At 38.9% G+C, this 22,973-nt stretch overlaps 2 protein-coding genes across 5 annotated transcripts in view; one reads left to right on the plus strand and one right to left on the minus strand.

Moving 5' to 3' along the window:
• Positions 1–9,041: 9,041 nt before the first annotated feature.
• LOC128060719 (serine/arginine repetitive matrix protein 1-like) lies at positions 9,042–9,794 on the minus strand. The gene has a single exon (XM_052653098.1). It carries the CDS (start codon positions 9,792–9,794, stop codon positions 9,042–9,044), a length of 753 nt encoding a protein of 250 aa, XP_052509058.1.
• The window catches only part of GTDC1 (glycosyltransferase like domain containing 1), a 434,499-nt gene continuing 420,749 nt past the window's right edge, over positions 9,224–22,973 (plus strand). For 3 of the 4 annotated variants that reach the window (XM_052658048.1, XM_052658056.1, XM_052658065.1), the window contains exon 1: positions 9,224–9,274. The gene's annotated coding sequence lies outside the window, so the exon portion shown is untranslated. The remainder of the gene's footprint in view (positions 9,275–22,973) is intronic. The other variant, XM_052658073.1, reaches the window with a different exon arrangement.

Genomic DNA, 22,973 nt, shown 5'->3' on the forward strand with positions numbered 1-22,973 from the left:
CTCTGAGCATTGCACACATCTGTGCAATAATGAATTAGAAATTTAGGGGCCAATTTATGGAATTAGCCCCTAAAACACATAAAACTAGTTGATGTGCTTAAGGAGTGAATTTTTAGCAGTAAACACAAATAAGTAATCAATCTACTTCTGATGGTATTGGGTATGAGAATTCCATCCATCTGAGCTACTAGAAGATGGACTGTTAATGATGTATAACCATGTTGGGGGTAAAAAGAGGATCTAGAAATGACCAGAACAGAGATACTTTTTCTAGATATAGTAGAGTAAAGATATCACTAATTCTTTAATTTAGGGAAGCATTGGAAAACACCACCAGAACTGAACTACATAAAAAACTTTTTTTTCTACCATGCAACATACTGTTTGGGATCTTTGTATATATCCATTTGTTCCCAAATTATTTATTTAGTAAATTGTACACTGTTCACTCTATTATTATTTTTTTTCCTGATGTGGACCATTTTAAAGTCTTTATTGAATTTATTCAATAACATATTGAAAAACTGTAAAGTTTATGTTTTCTATTTTGGTCTTTTGGTCATGAGGCATACCGCTGGGGAAGTCTCTCTATTATTCTTTTGCTGCCACATTATGGTTCAAAATTTAAAAGCTGTCCCTGCAATTGTGAGAGATGGCTAAATCCAGTTGTATTCTTTAGGACAGGCTACACAATGATAGCACAGTTAACTGCACTGGACCACTCAGCTCTTTAACTATTAAAGGTTTACCTCTAGCTCATAAGAGATCTTCTGAAGGTCACGATCACTCTCTAGACCAGTTTCCAAGAGTCCAGGGGTGCTTCCTTCTTATAGCTACATCATTTGGAATGTGAGGTTTCTAGAGCCATAAAAGAAAAAGTGCTCTTAAAAACTTAGACTAGGAGCGACAAATTTCATTTCTTTTCAAGCCTATTGGTCAGCACTAGTTATGTGGCTCCAACCCAACCACAGAAGAGAGTGGAAAATATAAAAGAGCCACGTAAAGGTTCATGAGCAACCTTGTCCCTGCCCTATCTCATCACCACAAGTAAAATTTGTGCTAAGAATATCTAGGCAGAGTAAGTAATACCTCTCCTAGAAGTTTTTCTTGAGCATTAGCAAATATAAAATCTTGGGAGTGCTTGTTGAAAGAGAAGATTCCCAGGCCAATGTGTGAAGTTTGGTCTAGTGCGGTTAAGGTATAACTAGTGCCATAATCAAGCTTACTGTATAAACATAAGGGCTTCCTTGGTAGCTCAGCTGCTAAAGAATTCATCTGCCAATGCCGGAGATGCAGGAGACATGGATTTGATCCCCTGAAGAGGGACATGGCAACTCACTCTATTATTCTTGCCTAGGAAACCCCATGGACAGAGGAGCCTGGTGAGCTACAGTCCAAGGGGCCACAAAGAGTTGGACACAACTGAGCACACACTTGTGCACGCTATAAAGGTATGTGAGTTGCATGGTGTACATGGAAAGATTCTGCATCGAAGTGTAATGTAAAAGTCTCTTTAGGGGACTAGGATGTAAATGAAATGAAACTAAAATACAAAAATTAGTGATATGGAACAGTCAGTATCTTTTTGAGTCACTTCTTCTATACCACAAGATGTCCATTCTATGCTATGGTCCTGGGAAGTTGGAGAAATACCCTATCAATGTCCTGTAAGTATCAGTGCAGCACTACCCAATCCTGTCTGTGAAGAACCATGTTAGATCAGGACATTTGTCCAGGCTTCTTACTTTCTTCCCAGGTTTTCTTCTCTTGCCAGTTGCTCTTGGAGAAAAAGTGCTAAAGGGAAAACATGTTACTTCTCCTCCAAACTCTAAAATAGAGTCTTTCCATTCTTTCTTTTCTTCTTAGATTGTTACTGAGGCTTTATGCTCATCAGTTGTTATTATTTGGAGAGAAAACTAGAAGAAAAAAAATTAGGTGATAATATGGGCAAATTTAAGTCTAGGCATGCACGAAAACTTCTTGAAAATCAGGTTGCGGTATGCATTCTTATTTTAGATTTGCCCCTGTTAACATCTTCTCAATAAGCAGGTGCATACACTTCCCCAATCTGTTACTGTTGTTTATTTAGCCTGTATGCTTCAAAATCGACTGATGGATGATACCCAACCAGCTTGAAGCTTGACTTTCAGAAACCAGAGCCTTGAAGTTTTAACGAGACTTTCTTAATGTGTAGTCCAACGAGTTTATTAGAATAGGGACACATCTCTCAAAGATACCATAAAAGTATCACATTTGTATGTTAATTTTAGTTTAACAAATAGGAAAAATGATGATGAGTAATAACTCTCAGCTTTCAGATAGTTCTTTTCATGTTCAAAGTGCTTGACAAACATTAATTAAATCACTGGCAGTCAAATTAGATAAATATGTTCCCTGTATGTGCATAACTATACCTTCCTTATACACAGTCTTCTAAATCCCATCACTGCAGATCAAACATTTTTTTTTTTGCCATCTGAACTTGGTTGGCTGACACTGATTCCAAGCAACAGATAATTACTGGAAAGGCTAATCATCAGCAGAGATTATGTAAGCTTTCTTTGTTTTTAAACAAAAACATGAATTTATCCTTGATAAAAGGTACAGGATGAACCACAGCATGAAACATTTCTGTCTCTAGGCCAGAAGGTAACAATGATAAAGCAAATTCCCTGTATTACAGCACTGGAATGGCTAAACCGTAATTTAAAGAAGTCATTTCATCAACAGAGTACATTTTATGCTTCCTAGGCTAACTGATGTTTTTGGCCTCTTTAGCACCAAAAATGAGAAGACTTTTCCGGCTAAATATGGTGTTGATTTCAGCAATATGGTAATTGTTCATTAATGCTAGGAATCCTTGGTCACTACTGATTTGAGAAGCATTTGGGGCAGCAAATTAAACACAGTATATGCCTTGATGATTTTTAGAATAACTTATACTTACTTTTTCTTCACTGAATTTAATGAAGCTTTCCAGACCATCCCAAGAGATTAGCTGCTCCCAACAGGAACCCCTTAAATAAAGTATATTCCAAAGAAAAAAGACTGCTAGCAGCATTCCGTCTTTCAATAACACCGAACAAATTTACACAGTCTACCCATCTGCATCAGACAATTGAAAGAAGGCATGCTACACGCATCCATAGACAAACCTTAGCCAGAGTCAGGCTCGGTTTCCTCAGATGCTAAAGCTGCAGAGCTACAAATGAAGGGGACTTGACTTGCTTCTTTCACTCTGTCTGCCAAAAACTAGTCTAGTCTATTTCCAGGGAAGAAAGGTACTTGTTAATTGTTTTACAAGTTGCTGAACCAAATTGTCTAGTTCAACCAAATTGTCTTTTTGGAAAGACTTTGAGAAAGTATCTGCTGGAATTGTGATAGCTGTTCATGTGAATCTCACACAATGGTCTTTGTTTCCTTTTTAGAGAAGTGCTAAAATATGAGAAATCTCTCATTACTATTGAAAACCTGGAGTTCAGCAAGGTTATGTGCTGTGCTCAAGGTAACACCCACAGCCCTGCAGTTTAGATCTGACAGGTGGCAGTGATGGAACCATAACCAACATGGGACTACATCTGCCTTAGTGTTTCTACTCTTAGACTCCTGCTACATCCCAGGAGTAAGAATGAAATTTAAAAAAAAATTAATTTATTTAAATAAAAAACAAAACCAAAAATGATTTTCCCTTTTCTCTCATTCTCAACTCCCATCTCTGGCAAACACCAATCTGCTCTCTGTATCTCTTAACTTGTTTAAATTCATACAGTTCTTTGGGTAAATACCCAGAAGTGGTACTGCTGGGCCATATAATACTTCTACTTTTAGTTTTTTGGGGACCCTACATACTGTTTTACATGGTGGCTGCACCAATTTATGCATTCCCATCAGCAGTGCACAAAGTTTCCTCTTTCTCCACATCCTTATCAACACTTGTTATTTCTAGTCTTTTTGAAAATAGCCATTGTGACAGGTGTGAGGTGATAGCTCATTGCAGTTTCAATTTGCATTTCTCCGATGATTAATGATGTAGAGCATCTTTTCGTGTACCTGGTGGCCATCTGTATATCTTCTTTGGAAAAATGTCTATTCAGACCTTCTGCCTATTTTTTTAATCAAATTATTTTTTGCTACCGAGTTGTATGAGAAAATATTCTCAAATATTTTCTTCCATTCAGTAGGTTGCCTTTTTATTCTGTTGATGATTTCCTTTGCTGTGCATAAGCTTATTAGTTTGATGTAGTTCCACTTGTTTAGTCTTGCTTTTGTTGCACTTACTCTCAGTGTCAAATTCATAAAGTCATCACTGAGACCTAAGTTAAGATTACTGCTTACATTTTCTCCAAGGAGTTTCATGGTTTCAGGTCTTACATTCAAGTCTTTAATCTATTTAAGTTAATTTTTGTATATGGTACAAATAATGGTTGGTTTTCCTAACACCATTTACTGAAGAGTCTTGTGCTTTCCCCATCATATATTCTTGGCTCTTCTGTCATAAATTAATTGACCATACATGCATAGGTTTACTTCTGGGCTCCCTCCTCTCTTCCACTGATCTATGTGTCTGGTTTTATATGTAAATACTACACTGTTTTAGTTACTATAGCTTTGTAATACAGTTTGAAATCGGGGAGCAATGATTCCTCCAGCTTCACTCTAATTTCTCAAGATTACTTTGCCTACCCAGGATCTTTTACATTCTGTACAGATTTTAGGGCTGTTTGTTTTATTTCCATGAAAAATGCCTTTGGAGTTTTAAGTAAACTCTAATTACATTTAGAACAATGAATCACTGGTGTGACTGATTTGGGGCCCAGAAAAACACATAAGATATGTTTCTATGGTATAAGTTTGTTCTCCCTTCAGTCTAGAGACAAAAAAATTAGACCTGACTGAGAGTGTTTAACATAGATTTAAAATTTCGATACTAGCCCAAATGTAAATGACCTAAAAGGTAAATTGCACAACTGAGTAGTATTGACTCTTCCAGTCAAAGTTTACAGTCTCAATTTCCTCACTTCTCAGCACCTCACCCTATGGGAACTCTTCTCTTAGGGGTCACACATGACATTTTTCTTGTTAACTATACTAGCTCTTACTTAATGCTTATTCTCCTTGACCTTTTTGCTGCATTTGACACTTTGGGCTCTCCCCACCCAACACCGCCTACCACCCCTCATAAATACCCATTACTTGATCTCCTTGACATTTTGTCTTCCTTGCTAACCTTGCGGTCAACCTTGTCTACCTCACATCACCTCCTGCTTGGATTATCACACAGGCTTCCATCTGGTCTTACAGGTTCTAATCTTCCCTCCTCTAATCCTGAATGCCAGAGTGACTAATCTTTCAAAAATCTGTACTTTAACCTGACCTTAAAAATCCCTTCGTACCTACCAGAATTTGCTTACCTTTCCTATTTCATCTCTTTCACTTTCCTTCAGAAACACTTGGTCTTTTTTAGTCTTAGGACACTAAGTTTGATCTCCTTAGGGCTTTGCAACAGCTAACTCTCTGCCTGAACTGCCCTTCCCCAGATCCTCTCTGGACTGGTTCTTTCTTTCATTTAAGCCATTGTTTAAATGTTCCTTAGAAACATCTTGCCTACTTTTCACTCATTTTGACATCCTCATGTTTTCTTTTCTTTGGGACAGTTATTACTACCTGATAGTAGCGTATTTATTGTTCCTCTCTGTCTCTCTTATGTGGAATGTAAGCTCCATGAGAGGAGGAGCTTTTTATTTTACTGCTTTACCTCCAGGACTTAGAACATGCTTAAAGGTCGATGAAAATTTGTTAAATGATGAATAGTATCCATGATATCATTTACAATTCATTCAACTCTGTTTCCCACTATTTCTGTATAAGCACACTTTACAGTCCCTCCAGGTTGGTATCCCCATCCATGGAATGTATTCTCTATTGTGTCAGGTGTGTTGACCTTCTTTATCCAAGCAGATTATAAGCTTATGAAAAGCAGAGGTCCTTTTTATACTTTTCCAGCTCTCCAGGCTAGCAGAGTGCTGAACAGCACTTGGTATGTATTTAACAAACACTTATTGATTTATTTCCAAGTGTGACATTATACACTGTACTACTGAGCACTTTTACATCAGTGGGGCTGAAATGGAAATAGAAATAGGTCGACCATAAAATAGCAAAGGACCCACGACAGTGTGAGAGATTTTTTTTTCTTACCTTCTAATTTGAGTAGCAAACTAAACTTTTCTGAAATGAGGATGTGATGAATAGGAAGGTATACCTTGGGAAAATTTTTTCTTCCTTTTCTAGCAACTGAGAGCCTGTATGTACCATTTGAAGCCTGATGATCTTCCAATTCTAAGGGGTAAGGTCTATGTATACTGTTATAGACATACCACTACCCTAAAGTCATCTTGAACTTCTTACTGATCTTTGATTCCTTATAATCCCTAAACCCAAGTCTTTGCCTTAGTCACATTTATGTCTATCATTGATTTTTAAATTCCACTTGCTACTTCAGAATCTAACAAATGGTCTCCTGTTTCATTTTTCACTCCTCTTCCTCTGCCAAATTCAAAATGATATTCCATTAGATCAAACCTAAATTATTCAGGCTCAAATTCAGGTTCTCTATCAATGATTCTACCCTATCATTTCACCTTTGTTTTCTATTGTTTCCAAAATGAAGCTCCTCTTTTGATTCATCTGATCTCCTAACTTTTCCCCATTGTTAGCATGCTTATTTTTTCCCCAGTGCCTTTGTTCAAGCAATTTCCTTTACCTTTTTCCTATGAACCAAATGCAGAGTTTACATTTTCCTTTGTTGTCTTTTAAGAAGGCTTCCCTTAATCTACATGGTTAATTTCCAATTTAAGATTTGGATTTTATAATTGAATCCTTTGTTATTAATTATGAATTATTTATTACTTTATGTTTCATATTTTATTTGCCTAGTAATGTTGTAATTTTCTTGGCAATAGGGACTTCATAATACTTACAATCATGCACAGCTCTTGGCACCTCCAAGGATGAATGTGTTTGGCTGTGACATGACCCCAGTGTCCTGGCCAGAATTACCTGGAACAAAGATGAACCCTGACCAGGTGAGATGGAGCTTATGCAAAAGGAATTGTTGAAATCAGTGGGACAAAATGACCTCTGATAGCAATACTTTCCTAGTTAACGCCATGTATAATTTCATACATCACTTAGGCCATCTAGGAAAAACTGCAGAGTCAAAGACCTCTGATGTGTAATAACTTTTTGTGACTAGTTACTATAACCCAGATGCTGCAGATACGTGAGTCAGAAGATCTGAGTTTGAATTCTGGCTTTGTTTCCAATTACTCTGGGGAATACTGAGGAAGTATTTACCCATTCTGGATGTCAGTTCGTCAACTGTAAAATGAAAAGATTAGACTCCAGATGATAAAGACTTGATAAGTTAATTATAACATTCTAAGACTGGATTTCCAGAGCAATGAAATGGCAGCCATAGCCTTTGGGGTTCTTCTTGTACTTGTTCCATGGATAGGATTTACTATTTTATGTGTTTTTAGGAACACTCACTTTCAGCTTTTGGCATTTATAGTTTTCTGTTTCCCAATTTGTGTTAAAGGGGATGGACAGATGGTTGATTAGGCTTTCAAATGCTTATAATGCTGTTGTTCAGTTCAACAATGGTTTTAAACTTCAAGGGTCTACATAGAGCCTGGATTTTGTTTAGAATGGAAGATAGTTTTTACTCTTCAATTTAAGGATAATAATGTTTACTCACATAATTTAAAGCAACTTGTGGATGTTGCTTCCAAAGGCCTAATCAGTTTCCCTCATTTTGTTATGTTTAATTCATTTCCACATCACAGTCCAACTCTTCCAAGTTGCAGTTTTTAAAATGAAGTTACCGGAGTTCTAGTTACATTTGCATGTTTTGCCTTTTTCTAAATCATTTAACCCACAAGCGCTTTCCAAATACAAAACCCTTTGATTCGGAATCACAGAAATTGAAACGTGGAAGAAACACATTCCTCCTTTTACAGGTAAGAAAACAGGAGATCTAAAAGATCCTGGTGCTCTTCTACTGAATATGAATTTTATAAATAAAAGAGCTAAAGTGAGGTTAGATTGCAGAGAAAGTAACAGGCAAAATGTGTGAACTTTAATCCCCAACAGGAATTGTGTCATTTAATATATTATTGCACAGAAAAAGATTGGAGGGAACCCATGCAAGTCTAAGAGGCATCACTGCTATTGCTCAGGTTTGTGAATTGTTTTTTTTTTTTTTTTTAATACTTTATTGGCTGCACTGGGTCTTAGTTGTGGTAATTGGGATCTTCCCTCATCATTGTGGCATTCAGGATCCTTTTTTACTTTCTGCGTGCCAGATCTAGTTTCCTGATCAGGAATCGAATCCAAGCCCCCTGCACTGGAAGGACCAAGTCTTAGCAACTGGACAACCAAGGAAGACCCAGTTTTGTGAATTTTAACTACTTCAGAGACTCTTCAGGTGAGTGGGGTAGCGCACATGCATTTGTTTCACTCCTACACTGCATCTGAAGTATCTGTAGTCAGAACAGAAAAGACGCTCAAAATGTAGGTAAAGGAAGAAGGGAGCCTTTTCACAGGGTTCCGACGTGACCAGAGGGAGGGAAATTAGACCGCGCTGGCAGAGCAGGCGCTCAGGAAGTGCGAGGGGCACAGCAGGTAGCGGTGGCAGGGGAGAAGTCCAGTGCGTACGGGGACCCTGAGGCTCCAGCAGGGAGGGGAGAGGAACGGGGACCAGGAGGGAAGGGACTGGCAAGAAACTGCAAACAGGCTGACCTAGTGAGCAGAGAAGCTCTTCTAGAAAGAAAAGAAGGCATGAGAGCTTACAACCAGACTAGGGGTTGAGGAAAGAGTACTAAAAACCTTAAGGGGAAGACAGGGGTGCGACCCAGAGATGGGAAAGGTGGGGACGTGGGCGGCAAAGCGAGGTCCTCGGGCAGTGAACAGGTAAAAAGAGGTGCGGGGGTCGAGAGCCCGCATGTGGTATTCTCCAGAAGGCGGGAGCGGCCGCTGAGTCAGGGACGGGCAGCGTCCCGGCAGCGCTGGAGGCGGAGTCTTGAGCGCGTGGGCGGACCCAGTGGGCGGGGCATGCGCCTGACGCGCCCCGAGGCCGCTGCGGCCGCGGGCCGGGCGGGGCGGCGGCGGCGGCGGCGGCGGCTGCGGCCGCGGGGGAGGGGCCCGGCGTCAGCGCGTCGCCGGCTGGGCCGCGCCGGTGGCCAGGAGGAGAGACTAGGAGGAGGAGGAGGAGGTGAGTAGGCTCCGGGCTGGGGAGCCGCGCGGGCCGGCGGGGAGGCGGGGAGCGCAGCCCCTCCCCTCCGCTCCAAGGCGCCCGCCTCGCGGGACCGCGCGGCTCGGAGTTCCCAGAGGGGTTTTGGCGGCGGCGGCGGCGCAGGGAGCCGGGGGAGGGGGGGGGGCGGAGCTGAGGGCCTCGCGGGCGCTGTGCTTCCCGGGCGCACGCGCTGCGCTGGCAGTGCCGCGGTCCGCCGGGCACCCGGGCTGCTGCGTCTCAGTCCTGCTGCGCACTGGCCATTTTCTGACTCCCTTTTCTTGGGTTCTGCGTTTTCTGCGGGCCGGCTTCCCGCCGCTCGGCGCGCCGCTGCCGCCTCTTCGCTCTGCCGCGGGAGTGGGTGGAGGCGCGTCGCCTTCTGGCTGGGAGGAGGCCAGGTTCTCGGGCTCGGCCGTAGGCCCTCCTCGCCGATCTTGAGACTGCCGGGCCGGTGGTCCTTCGCGCCGCGCGCCCGCAGGCCTGCCTGAAGGACCCTTTCCATCTGGCCCAATTAGTGCCCTCACTTTCCTGACCTCAGGAGCCCCTTACTTAGTCTGCAGAGACTTAACGACCTCACTCACTCGGCGCACCCCCGCCACTTGTCTCCTATGAGGATCCAGCATACACTTTGTTTTAATCGGGATCCAGGCAGTTTGTACTGGTGGAAATGGCCCCGGAATTAATCCTGTAAATCCAGACACGTACCCAACAGCGAAGTTGCAGTACTATAGTAATTTAACCTTTACGGGCGAGGTTTTTTTCCCCCCCTCTCCTCTCTGGCGAAGGCAACTTTATAGAGTCTTCTGAGAACTGTACTGCATTAGATTATCTTCGAGATAATTCTTAAGTTAGCGCCTGGAGGCAGTGTGATGGGAGGTTCAAAGAGAAGGCTATGCACTTTTTCCTCCACCGTATCACAGTTTGAAGTGGAAAACGTGCGTTGACGGTGATTTTCCACATGAGGTGGGTTGCAGAGTGCAGCCCCCGTGAGCCGCGGCTCGCCTTGGTTCCTGGGTGCTACCCCTGAAGTTGATTTTAAAGCTCAACAGAATGGTCAGGTAAAGGAGCTGCTGCAAAGAAATCCAGTATAATTCAATAGAGCCATTTTATTGGATTCTATTAACCTGTTTAACCTTAAACTAAAGCATGGCGGGAGTTTCATGTAGGAACTCACGTACAAAGTGCAATACCGAATTTTAGTTAGTGCGTTCCAGGTTTGATGTGGAACAGTCTCCTCAGCTCGCACTGCCTTTCATTATGCATTTTCCTTAGGATCTTGTTTTAAAGAAACAGGTTTAGTATAGAGGGTGGGAGGAATACCCTTTGAATCATGAAACTCTCTTTGACGAACTTGAAAACTGGATAGGTGAAATCCGAACCTTGATACTGAGATAAGGTAGCAAACGGATGTGTATAGCATTACCACTTTGAGAAATTAAGGCTGCTTTACTCTTGTTTTGAAACCATGTTGACGTCTTAATTTCACGGACGGCAGAAGTACAGAATTTTCTGTTTGTGAGGAACTTCAGCAGCTGATTATTAGTTATTTATTATTAACTTAATTCAGCGTCATTATTTTGCAGAGAGAAAGTAATCCAAATTCCCTGAAGAGATTTAACATGAACTAAGGAGAACTAGTTGGTTTAACTGAACACTTAAGTAGATACTTTAGACCTCCCCAGTGGATATTTTTGTACCAAAATTTGTTTTGATTTTGACGTCTTAAAAGCCAAATAATTACTAAAAAATTACTTTTAATTTTTTCCCCATATTTTGAGTATAGGCCTTAGTTTGTGATTTGGACTCATTAGATACAAATTATATTTAAGGAGTGTTTACATTTTTACCAGTTGAAACAATTTCCAATTTGTTTAAATTTAGTAACTATTTTCATTTCAAGAATGTTTATTCATATTCTTGGTTCAGGTAGTCTGTGTCAATTCCAGGAGATTGGCATTTCAAGAATCCTAGAGTTATGATGTATGTAACCTTGATATAATAAAGAAGAAAGGTCTGTACGCATGTAGGCATTGAATTCCAGCATCCTCAGCATCCCTTTTCTTAGTGGTCCTCAACGCAGAAGTCTGGAAGTTCTTGCTGGCCTGGGGTGAATTCTTTGCATCTCCCACTCCAGTGTTTACTGCAGGCATTTAGTAGAGACTTTTTGGCTTGTGTGCACTTTCCCTGGTGGGGGCTTCCTGTAAGATGGACTGTGTTTTATTCATCTGTGTATGCTTCATGTCAAGTGTAGTGGGTCCTTTGTAAATGCTTGTGGTTTTGTTGGGCTTAATCAAACTGAAGAAGGTAGCAGAGTGTCTGGAAGTCATGAATGATGATATTATAAACTTGAAATATCTCATTTCTGTTTTTGTGTTGAATCAGATACTCTGTTAGGCTTAATTCCAATACTGAAAGAGGTAACATGTATCTAATAATATTTTAGAAAATTTGAGGAAAAAGCTTAACATTGAGAATTTTAGTCTTTAATATACGTTATCCACTGTGAAATTGGGGAAACACAGTGTTACTTAAACTTTTTGATAGGACACCACGTAGAGCTAAAATAATGCAGTTTTTCTACTGGAGCAAAGTTTGAAAATTGTGAATTGAATGATCCTAGTTGTTATCATAGGCCACATTTTAAGGCCACCTTCGTTTCACTTTATAAAGATATATTTTTCAGTATATAGACTCCTGGAAGCAACATGACTTTCAGAGTTCAGACTGCCTTTACAAGCTGTCTTTAAATGATACCTTAAACAGTTTTTGGCTGATATAATGTGCTTCATGATGGATATACTGAAAAAATAAAGCAAAAACCCCAAACAAAAACAAAACCCAAAAAACCAAGACCGCACTATATTTTTTTTCCTCTTAGACTTATATTTTCTTTCTTTCATAGATTATTATAATGTTTTGTTTATTTAAAAAAGTGAGGAAAATTTTCAAGCATTTCTTTTGGAAAGTACCACCACTCCACCAGTTGAATAGCCTTGGCAAATGATGTTTGGGCAAATGCAAGGCTGTTTCCATAGTGTTATTTCTGTTCGAATATATTGAGTTATATAAATAATAGTCTTCACAGGGACATCATCTTTGGACTACATGCACCTTTTTCCTCTCTCCTGCACTGTTACTGAAAACCATTGTATAGTAGAGTGTAGGTATGTGTTGCGTATGTGTTTGTTGCTCAAGTTGTGTCTGACTCTCTGCGACCCCGTGAACTCCTCTGTCCATGGAATTCTCCAGGGAAGAATACTAGAATGGGTAGCCATTTCCTCCTCCAGTAGTAAAGTATGGTGGTGCTTAATTTATAGGGAGCAGATAATTCCTCTTCTATCATTGCTGGTTCCTATGTCAGAACCAGGCTACCTGGCTTGTTCACTCCTCGTTCTGTCTTTTCTACCCAGTTTTTGAACTGATTTTTAAGACTGAAAATACCTTAAGATCCTCAGCCTCTTCAGGAAGTGAAGTCTGGAATTATTCCAGTGCCCTGAGCACCCATTGCTTACTGAGATATGATGTCTTCTCACATCCTTTGTACATACTCAGTTTGAGTATGAGATTCTCATTTTGAAAAACGCTTTTGCTCATCAGGAGTTTTGAAACATATGCCATAAACATCTTGGGGAAGTATGTGTAAAGCATGTAGACTATAAATATAGATTTAGATGGAGTTAGGTTATAGAATCAGGCAATTGGTAAGAATTAGTAAGAATGTCTAGTCCTTTTCTCCCACCCTTGAAGGTCACACTTAAGGCTTTTAAATTTAAGAATATAATTTTGAGTATTTATTTTTAAAAGTAAAGCAATTCCACAGTCTTTCCTTGCTATTGAATAGTCCATAGAGTTGATGTGTTTCTTGTATTATTCTTTTGTGTATTTCGTATCCTCTGCGGACCTGAATCTTGTCTTGAGCCTGCTCAGGAACTCTCCTGCTTAACCATCTCTGTCTCCTTGCTGTCCTCTCTTCCCTTGAAACTGGGGCCTCGTCTTATCCATGGTGGGTGGTTGGGGTCCTGCTTCAACTGTGACATAGCTAGCAGAGTCAGAATGCTTTGATTTTCCTTTTAGGCTCACATACACCAGATTGACTTGTCAGATACTGAGAACAGGACAGCTGAGAGCTGGGCTCTTTGGCTGCTATAATTTCAGCTTTTTTGAGGGTCAGCTTTTCATTTGCATCTGATACTAGAACACCCTGGTCACATACTCATTACTTCCTGACTGTTCTGCTCTTGGTTCTCTGCCTTCTTAGCTGAGTTACTTACTGGTTTATTTTTATCGAATTTTAGCGGTAGCTAATTATTTTCAAGTGTTTGATTTTCTACCCAGATCTTCTCGCAGTTTTGAGCTTTCATTTGACCAAATATCTGTTATTCCACCAAGTTTCCCATAGTGTGTTTTTTCATTCTTTCCTTCCTTCTAGACTCTATATTCCTCGAGTGTTGGGACTGAATTTGTGCTGTTCCTGACAGTGTCCTTAGCACTTACTGCAGTACCTGACACATAGCAGGTGATAGACAATATACAAATACCGATTGGATGTAATCAACAGTAAGTTTGTTATCAGTATTGGAAACCAGTGTTCATATAGAAATTGAGAATTCATATAAGAAGTTCAGGCATTTCATTGCCATCATTAGTACCAGAGAGTCTGTGTATTTTAAATTATAAGCATATCCACATACAAAATTAGTCATAGTCATCTGGCAGGACATTTATTTAAGAAGAAAAAGTATATAGTTTTTACTATGTATTGTTAGGTGTTGCACACTTAGAGTTTTCTTGAGTTTGATTAAATGTATATTTTTTATATTTCTTACAAATAGAAGTTTTATGGCACTATAAAGAAGTGAATTTTATGGCCCTATTTTTGTTCATTAGTAATTATATACTGTAGAGTAAATTCTCGTTAAAAGGCCCTTAAATGCCTGCTCATGAAAAAGAGACCTCTTTGATTTTGTTCTCCATACAATCCCAGTTATTGTATTGAGGCAAGTCATCAAACTCTTTAGTAGTCTAAAACCTTTAATTTGGCTTCAGAACAGTAGTCATGTATTGAGTATCCAAATTACCATGTCTGTAACAAGTAATGCAGACAGTTATTAAAAAGGTAATGACCATAACTTTTCTTGTAGAATTTCTTGTGCTAATTTTTAAAGAGGAATTTTGAACTAAATTTTCCGTGAAGGCCAAAATCTCATACTTTTAATGATAGTGAAGTGTATGTGTAGTGTAGAGAGGAGGGGGGTGGTAATTTTTGTAGTGGTATTTTTAAGTGGACAGTTTACTAATTATGTTGAGGTAAACACTTTACAACTCTTAAGAGGAAAACTTCAATTATCTGAATGAAATGAGGTACATGAAATTAATTCAGATAAGTGAGGGAATCCTTAGTGTAAATGATGCATGTCAAGGGACATGACCTCAATCTTGATTTTTTTTTTTTTTCTATATATCTGTCAGCTGGTTTTACATTACTAGATTCTGATTCTTTTTGGTCATGCTGGGAAGCATTGGTGGAGGAGGTAAGGTTTGCTCTGTAAGTTTTTTTTTTTTAAATCTTTGCCACAGAGGGAATCCAGAATATGGTATTCTGTGACAAGTGTAATTGCTCATCTCTTGCCTGTAATGCCTGCCCTTTTAGGTGGTATACCACAGCCTTCCATTTTGTCACCTTCCTGTCAAATGTCAAGTGTGTGTGGGGACTCCTTGAGAATACAATTGGTTTGAAATTAAAGCCACATTCCTCTGTCCAAGCTCAAGATGTTTATATTTCTGCAAGTTCTTACAACAAGTTGTGAAGGTGAATTGAACTGGATTAAACCTTGATTCTATTCTTTTCCGCGTTGGGGTTTAATATTAAGCAACAGTTCGTACTGTAGGCCCTTGAAATAGAAACAAACATTGGGCCATAACCCTTGACTTTTGCAAATTATAACTTGAAAGTAAAATGTTTCTGATTGATTGGAGTTTTAGTGTCTTAGGGTAATGATTTCCATTGCCGTTTACTGAGGTTTGCAGCATTCCTGGGTTCCTGGCACCTGAAAGTTGTTGTGCACTCTGTAGATAGCCTGTGGCTCTCCTCTAGGCCTTTTTTTGTTGTTGTTTTGTTTTTAAACAGAAGTAGGCTTATTTTAGCCACAGAGATGTGTGCCATCTGACACCTCTGTAACTGAATTTTCTTTCTTTCCTCAACATTACTGTAACTGAATTTTATTTCTTCAACATTACTGTAACTGAATTTTATTCCTTTCTTCAACATTACCTATAGATGCTTTACTGAAAGCACCTTAGAACATGGCTTTTTATTTTCAGCATGCACCAGCTTCCTTTTCATCTCTTCATCTTTGAGATGCAAGATGATTCATATGTTGATTGCCTTGGTGAGAGTTGTTATGATTTCAGCAAGCTCTGTATACAGACCTTGAGAACAATTCCTAGGTCATTGCCTGCTTTAATATATGCAGGCCATGTAATTGAAGAGTTTAGGCTTCAGGGTCAGTCCAGACTGATTTTGACTGTACCATTTGTGAACAACTTGTCTTTGGGGGAAGTTAGTTACTTCTCTGGGTTTCAGGTTTTCCATCTGTCATACTGGAATAATATCACCTGAGTGTATTGAGTATTTTTTTTTTAAGAGAAAGCTTATCTGTATTGATTCATTGTCCTGTTCACAGCTAAGTGTCTAATAATGCGAATTAGTGAACTGTTTATCTGGATCATATACTATTTTAAAGGGAAGTAGAGTTTGTTCTAGTTTGTGACAGAAATAGTCAGTTAGCAAGAATTATTACAAATAGAGGCCTTGCTCAGTTGTCTTGTTTAAAACTATGTAAGACTTTTTTACTCATCAGTCTGTTTATATGCAAAGGCTTTGTTGATAATTGGTATAGGAAAGCAGAATGTGTACTGCACTCTTAGGAGTGAGACAGACTTGGATTTAAATATAGATGATCTAATGGTTGGGTCACCTTGGGCAGGATACTTTACTTTTTTGATTACAAGTTTCATCTGTAAAATGGTATTAAAGTATAAAGAGTTAAGGGAAAAGGGGATAATAAAAAGGTTGTTAAGACTAATATGAGGTAGGAAAAATACTTAAAGTAAAAGTTGAAGCTACTTCAGTTCAGTTCAGTTCAGTCGAGCCGTGTCCGACTCTTCGCGACCCCATGAATCGCAGCACACCAGGCCTCCCTGTCCATCACCAACTCCCGGAGTTCACCCAAACTCATGTCCATCGAGTCAGTGATGCCATCCAGCCATCTCATCCTCTGTCATCCCCTTCTCCTACCCGCGATCCCTCCCAGCATCAGGGTCTTTTCCAATGAGTCAACTCTTCACATGAGGTGGCCAAAGTATTGGAGTTAAAGCCACTTAGTTAAAGTCCAACTCTGACCCCATGGACTTTACAGTCCATGGAATTCTCCAGGCCAGAATAATGGAGTGGGAAGCCTTTCCCTTCTCCAGGGGATCTTCCCAGCATTACAGGTGGATTCTTTACCAGCTGAGCCACAAGTAAAGCCAGAATCCATAAATACTGGTAATTATTGACACTTTAGAAGTGTGGCTTTAGTTCTCTGCACTTCAGGCTTCCTCATCTGTGACATGAAGGTCAGAGAATTGATAGAGTTACGAGGATTAAATGGCATAATACCTGTCAGAGGTCATTACATGTTAATCATTACTGTTATTTATATTATTGTTTCACTTTCAGAACAAATTGGACGGATTTTGAGTTAAAAAGAAATAATTCATACAGGTATTTCGTGTGTTTTTTATGCTGGAGGGCATTTACTATGGATTTGAAGATGGCAAGTTATCATTCATTAGCTTTCAGTGTTTTCTTAAGACAGAAGTAGCCCACAAGGTTGTGGTATGTAAGCCTGTTGGTCAGTCACTGGGACCCTTTCCGGCGATCCATTAGGTTAAAATTATCTTTATGGTAATACTAACTGTTTCCTTTCCCACTGTTTTTACATTTGCTCTGCTGATACTAGTAGTAGTAGGTAGTAGGTAAAATCAGTTCAGTTCAGTTCAGTCGCTCAGTCGTGTCCGACTCTTTGCGACCCCATGAATTGCAGCATGCCAGGCCTCCCTGTCCATCACCAACTCCTGGAGTTCACTTAGTAGGTAAATAGTAAATAGTAGTAGGTAAAACTGAATATCTTAGTAGATATTAAATGTCAGTGACACCAGACTCTACTAGTAATCATCATATTCTTCACTGCTATGCATTCATGGTTAAAAAAAAAAAAAAACCAAAACAAAAACTCAAAAAAGCCAATTTTACTTGAGTGTCCTTAATGAAGCAGTAAAAATTATTAGTTTTATTAAATCTTGATCCTTGAATGCATTGTTTTAATATTCTATATATGATGTTTGAGTATTTTATATATGTTTGATATTTCATATGTGATGGTTTTAAACTCTCTCTCTATATATGATGAGATAGGAAATCTGCAAAAGGCACTTCTGCTGTATATCCAGAGTATTTTATCTCAAGGAAAACCCTTAAGTATTCCTTTGAGTTGCAAGCTGAATTAGCCATATTTTACATGAAATATCATTTTTGCTTGAAAGATCGAATACCAGACAAACCATGATTATTTAGACTTAGATATCTGACAGTCATTTTCTTGAAAATGAATAAAGTGATCTTTTGCTCAGGGAAAAACAATTGACAATATTTGTTGCTAATGATAAAATTTTAACTTTCTACAGAAAATTAAAATTTTAGAATTCTTACATCAGCTGCTGGGTTCTTGTCAGCTTCTCATTACTTTAAGAGTTTTCCAATGGGATGGGTGGTGATGTTATTATGAATGTGAATTTTTGCTGTGGTGTTATCTCAGGATCTTCAATGTTTATATAACTCAATGGACATGAACTTGGGCAAAAATCAGGAGAATGTGAGGGACAGGGAGACCTGGTGTGGTGTTATCTCAGGATCTTCAATGTTTATATAACTCAATGGACATGAACTTGGGCAAAAATCAGGAGAATGTGAGGGACAGGAAGACCATGGGCTTGCAAAGAATTGGACATGACTGGGTGACTGGATAACAATAACTCAATGAAACAATATTTTCAAAGTGATCAATATTCCAAAATTATGGTAAAAGACCCTTATAGAAAGCCTGTAACAGAATACAGAAAGCTTATGTGATATTCAATTTCATATTATAGCTAGCCCACAAACTCGTCTGCTTATCAAGTTTTGGTGTAGTATCAAAGAACATCCATAATTCTCTGAAAATGATATTAATAGTACTATATACTTCCTTTTTTCTCACTGCATACTTGTGTGGGGCTGTTTTCATGTAGTTCAGTCAAAGCAGGTATCACAACAGATTGTATGTAGAAGCAGATAAGAGAATCCAGCTGTCCTCTGTTAGGTTAAACATGAAAGAAATTTGCAAAAGTTGTAAAGCTGTGTCATTTTTAATGCTAAACTTTCTTTGTATAGTAATTTTTCAAAAGTATATTCTCATATTAACATGTCATTAAAATTTTAAAATGAATCACTCAGAGGAAAGCAGAACATATTTTTGTATAAAACTGGAACTTAATCATTGTCTTGCACATTCTAGAAGTGGAAAATAATTTGTTTCATTCAACAGATATTTGTAGAGTGTATATGAATAAGCACTTTCCACTCTGCAGAAACTCAGCCTTGATAGAGAGATGAGATAGATGTCTGCGTTTTCAGATATCAGCAGTTCACTGAAACAAGTGCTTTAATAAAACATTTATTTGATATTGCATTTTTTAACTAAAAAAAAGACAGTAAACTCTAAATGCTATTTTATTACCTGATTTTCTTCCCATTAACACTATAGAGCAACCCTTTTTTTTTTTTTTCTTGTTAATACTTTGGCCACCTCATGGGAAGAGTTGACTCACTGGAAAAGACTCTGATGCTGGGAGGGATTGGGGGCAGGAGGAGAAGGGGACGACAGAGGATGAGATGGCTGGATGGCATCACTGACTCGATGGATGTGAGTCTGAGTGAACTCCGGGAGTTGGTGATGGACAGGGAGGCCTGGCATGCTGCGATTCATGGCGTCACAAAGAGTCGGACACGACTGAGCAACTGAACTGAACTGCATATTTACATATCTATGATTTCATTTTATTATAGTGAAAAATTGGAAACAGCCTGTGTCCATAGATGGGAGAATCAGCTTAATTGTGTGGTATCTCATATATAAATTTTTAAATTATAAGTCAAGCTTAAAAAATTTAAGATGAATCAGTAAAGTTTTCTCCTTTAATTCTTAATATAGTAAATACTGATAATTATAACTCATATTAACAAAAAAAAAACTCTTGGAGTCCTCAATTTTCAATAATGCACAGAGTCTTGATGCTAGGAAGTTTGAGAACTGTTTAAGGAAATTAGGCTAGATTCATCAAGTGAAAGTTCTAAAGTTGTAATATTTTGCATATTCCTTTGGAATATGGACTACTTACCTCTAGTGTCTTTTTCTGGTTGTAAGGATATGTCACTAGTTGGCGTTCTGTGTCATTCTCCAAGCAGGCAGAAGTTTCCTGTGTGTGTTTTTAAAAATTTTCATTTTTATTTGATTGATGCTACCTAGATTGTTGCTACTCAGAATTGAGATAATGGTTAATTGTGATTCCATCAGTGTATTCATTCTTGACACCACTCTTTTGATTGTGAGCTGTCCATGCAGTTTTAAGAGCTGTTCACCATGGCAGGTTTCTTCAGGATTGCAGTGAAATCCCCTTTGCTGAAAATAAACTGCCATTTTCACTGAAGTCTTCACTCTAGGCTAATTTGTCTGCTGTAAAGTCTTCCTGACATTTCATAGCTAGTTTTTAGATGGTCAGTCCACAGCTTATGAATGTGTTTGTGAATTAGTTAATTGCAACAATATAATATGCATTAGAGATGGGTTCTATAGTGCCATTAATACTATGGGCATAGCCTTGTTTTGGATTATTAACATTTTTCTGTAGGGAATTACATTCTGACTCCTGGAAGTCTAGCCAGAATCATTACTTCATTGCAGTCCCAGTGGCAAGAGGCCCCCTTTTTTTGCTTGTAATAGAAATAGGAATGCTAAAGCTTTTTAAAAAATAATATGAATTTTTATTGGAGTACAGTTGCTTTACAGTGTTGTAGGTAAAGCTTTAATATAAGCAGGAGAGGCATTCTGAAGCAGTACTTGAGATGCAGGTATCCTTCGGACCCCAGGTGTGTAGAAAGGGTGGTGAGTAACTCTCAGATGAAGCAGGTATAGAAACTTTGGGCCAACCAGCAATGGTGGAGGGAAAAAAGAGAAGGGATGTTCTGGATGCTGCTTGGGAGTGATACTAATAGATACCTTTTTGTGCCAGTTGCTAAAATAAGGGATAGGTGGTCCTAGGTTGGGAGATCCACCTGTATAGAGTCTTTTTGTGTGTTATACTCATGTGTTTGGTTATTGTATGAACTGAGCTCAAGAGGTAGAATGACAAGCCAGTTGGTAAGGTTGAAGTCATAGATTTATAGGCTAGAGGTTTGAATGTAGAAGGAAATTGATGAACTCCAGGGGCAATCATGATCAGGAAGAAGAATGGAACCCAGGAGGGTGATGAAGTATGCAAAATGTTCACAAGGGCCCCAAACAAATTCATTGCATGTGGCTGCTAGGGCAGAACTGGTAATCGGCTGGCAAATCAAAAACGCTGTGACCCAGACTACTACCTTAGAGTCTCTGGTAGGAAATACAGACTTTTAAGAGTGGTGTCTGTACAGGGAGCCTATTATGGGAATGGTGGATGTATGGCAAAAATGGAGAACCAGGAAACATGGGGATACAGACAAGGACAACTCTGGAGAACTAGAATTTGACCTGAAGTTGAGCTTGTCTTCTTCCTGCACAAGGGCATTGTTGGCCTTTTGTATACAGGCAAGACTGGGCCAAAGTGGGGAGCACAGTGACCATAGTTAGCTCTCTGCCCTGGAATGATAGACCTACCGAAGAAATACTTGTCAAACCAATGGATGGAAGTAAGGCAAAGACACTAGATGCCATGTTACCTACCCACTAAATATTCTCTAGGCCAGGGGTCAGCAGCCTTCTTTTCAAAGTACCAGGTAGTAAATATTTTAGGATTTATGGTCGATTATGGTCTCTGTTAAGGTGCCATTGTAGTGTGAAAGCAGCTAAAAAAATAAATGAATGAGTAGCTGTGTTGCAATGCAGTTTTATTTATGGAGACTGAAATTAGAATTTCATGTAATTTTCACATGTCTCAAAATATTAATCATTAAAATTTTTTTAAAGTCATTAAAAACTATAAAACCCATTCTTAGATCATGACTATGTAAGAACAGGCAATGGGCTAATGGGCTCTGGTTTGCTGATCTCTGTTTTAGGAAAATAAATGACTGTCAGTTGTAATACAGAAAGCTTATTAGCATTACTGAAATAGATGTTCTCTAGGACAATGCTGTTGGTGACACTGTCTTGTTTTATAGGTGGCACTGATGATAAAAATCTGTTCAAGAATTTAGATGTGACATCTGCAGCAGGTTCAGATCTCTCAGCTATAAGACAAACTGGATACTTCGTAAAGATTTTCATCTATTATGCACAGAGAGCCAAAATCCGTTACTGAAATTGTCTGGGTGAACTGCCTGCTGGGTCCAGTGATGCACTAGTAGACAAAGAAGCTGAACAAGAAGGCTGGCCTATTTGGATTACTGGCAGAATGTGACACCAATATGGCATCAAGCCCTGCTGTGATTCCACGGACTTCATGACTGAATAAAGATGTTTTTTTTTGAGTGAGGGTGGTTGAAGTAAATATGATCTTTTGCTTGGGGAATGTGTAATATATTATCATGCCATAATGAAATATGGTAATTGCTTTGGTAATCAAACCTTAAAGATCCTATTTATGGAAATTAATATAGTTATCACCTTTTAGTATTGGGCTTTCTTAGACTAAGGGAAATAATGTAAAGAGAAGTATCTCTTAGCTTAACATCTTTTTTAGCTTAACCTGAAAAACATCTTAAGCATCTCTTTTAGCTTAAACTAAAAAGGTCAAAATAAGGACTGTGATTTCATGTGGAAGTTTTTGTTTGGGGAATTTTTGAAATTTTGCTCTCCCCTAGAATGTGTAAATATGCTTCTGTTTGCTACTGTAACCAGAATTTTCTAGGAAAATATCCTTTTGTGTAGGCTGTTGATCTTGATAGTAAGTAGGAAATCATGCTGAACAGTATTAATGTGCATAGAACATAATATTATAAATTAATACTAACAGCTACTAATAAATTAATATCTTCAGACCTGTTAACTAAATTCACTTGAAATGATTTAATGAGCATGTGTGAACTGGAAATAAACCTATGTTATTTTCTAGAACTATTGAATCACAAGAAAACTGGAGCATCAAAGTTCTCTCCGAACCAAAATCAATATTTTATTTGGTTAGAATCCCTGCTTTTGGTATACATTTGTTTATATCAGTTATCGAAACATAGTGTAGTATTCTTGGGCTTCCCTTGTGGCTCAGCTGGTAAAGAATCTGCCGGCAATTCAGGAGACCTGGGTTCGATCCCTGGGTTGGGAAGATCCTCTGGAGAAGGAAAAGGCTACCCACTCCAGTATTCTGGCCTGGAGAATTCCACGGTCTGTATAGCCATGGGGTCGCA

The sequence above is a fragment of the Budorcas taxicolor genome, chromosome 2, assembly GCF_023091745.1.
Source record: "Budorcas taxicolor isolate Tak-1 chromosome 2, Takin1.1, whole genome shotgun sequence".
Lineage (NCBI taxonomy): Eukaryota > Metazoa > Chordata > Mammalia > Artiodactyla > Bovidae > Budorcas > Budorcas taxicolor.

Coding starts and splice junctions, on each gene's coding strand:
- LOC128060719 (XM_052653098.1), bottom strand. CDS start 9,794: ATGGAAAGGGTCCTTCAGGCAGGCCTGCGGGCGCGCGGCGCGAAGGAC.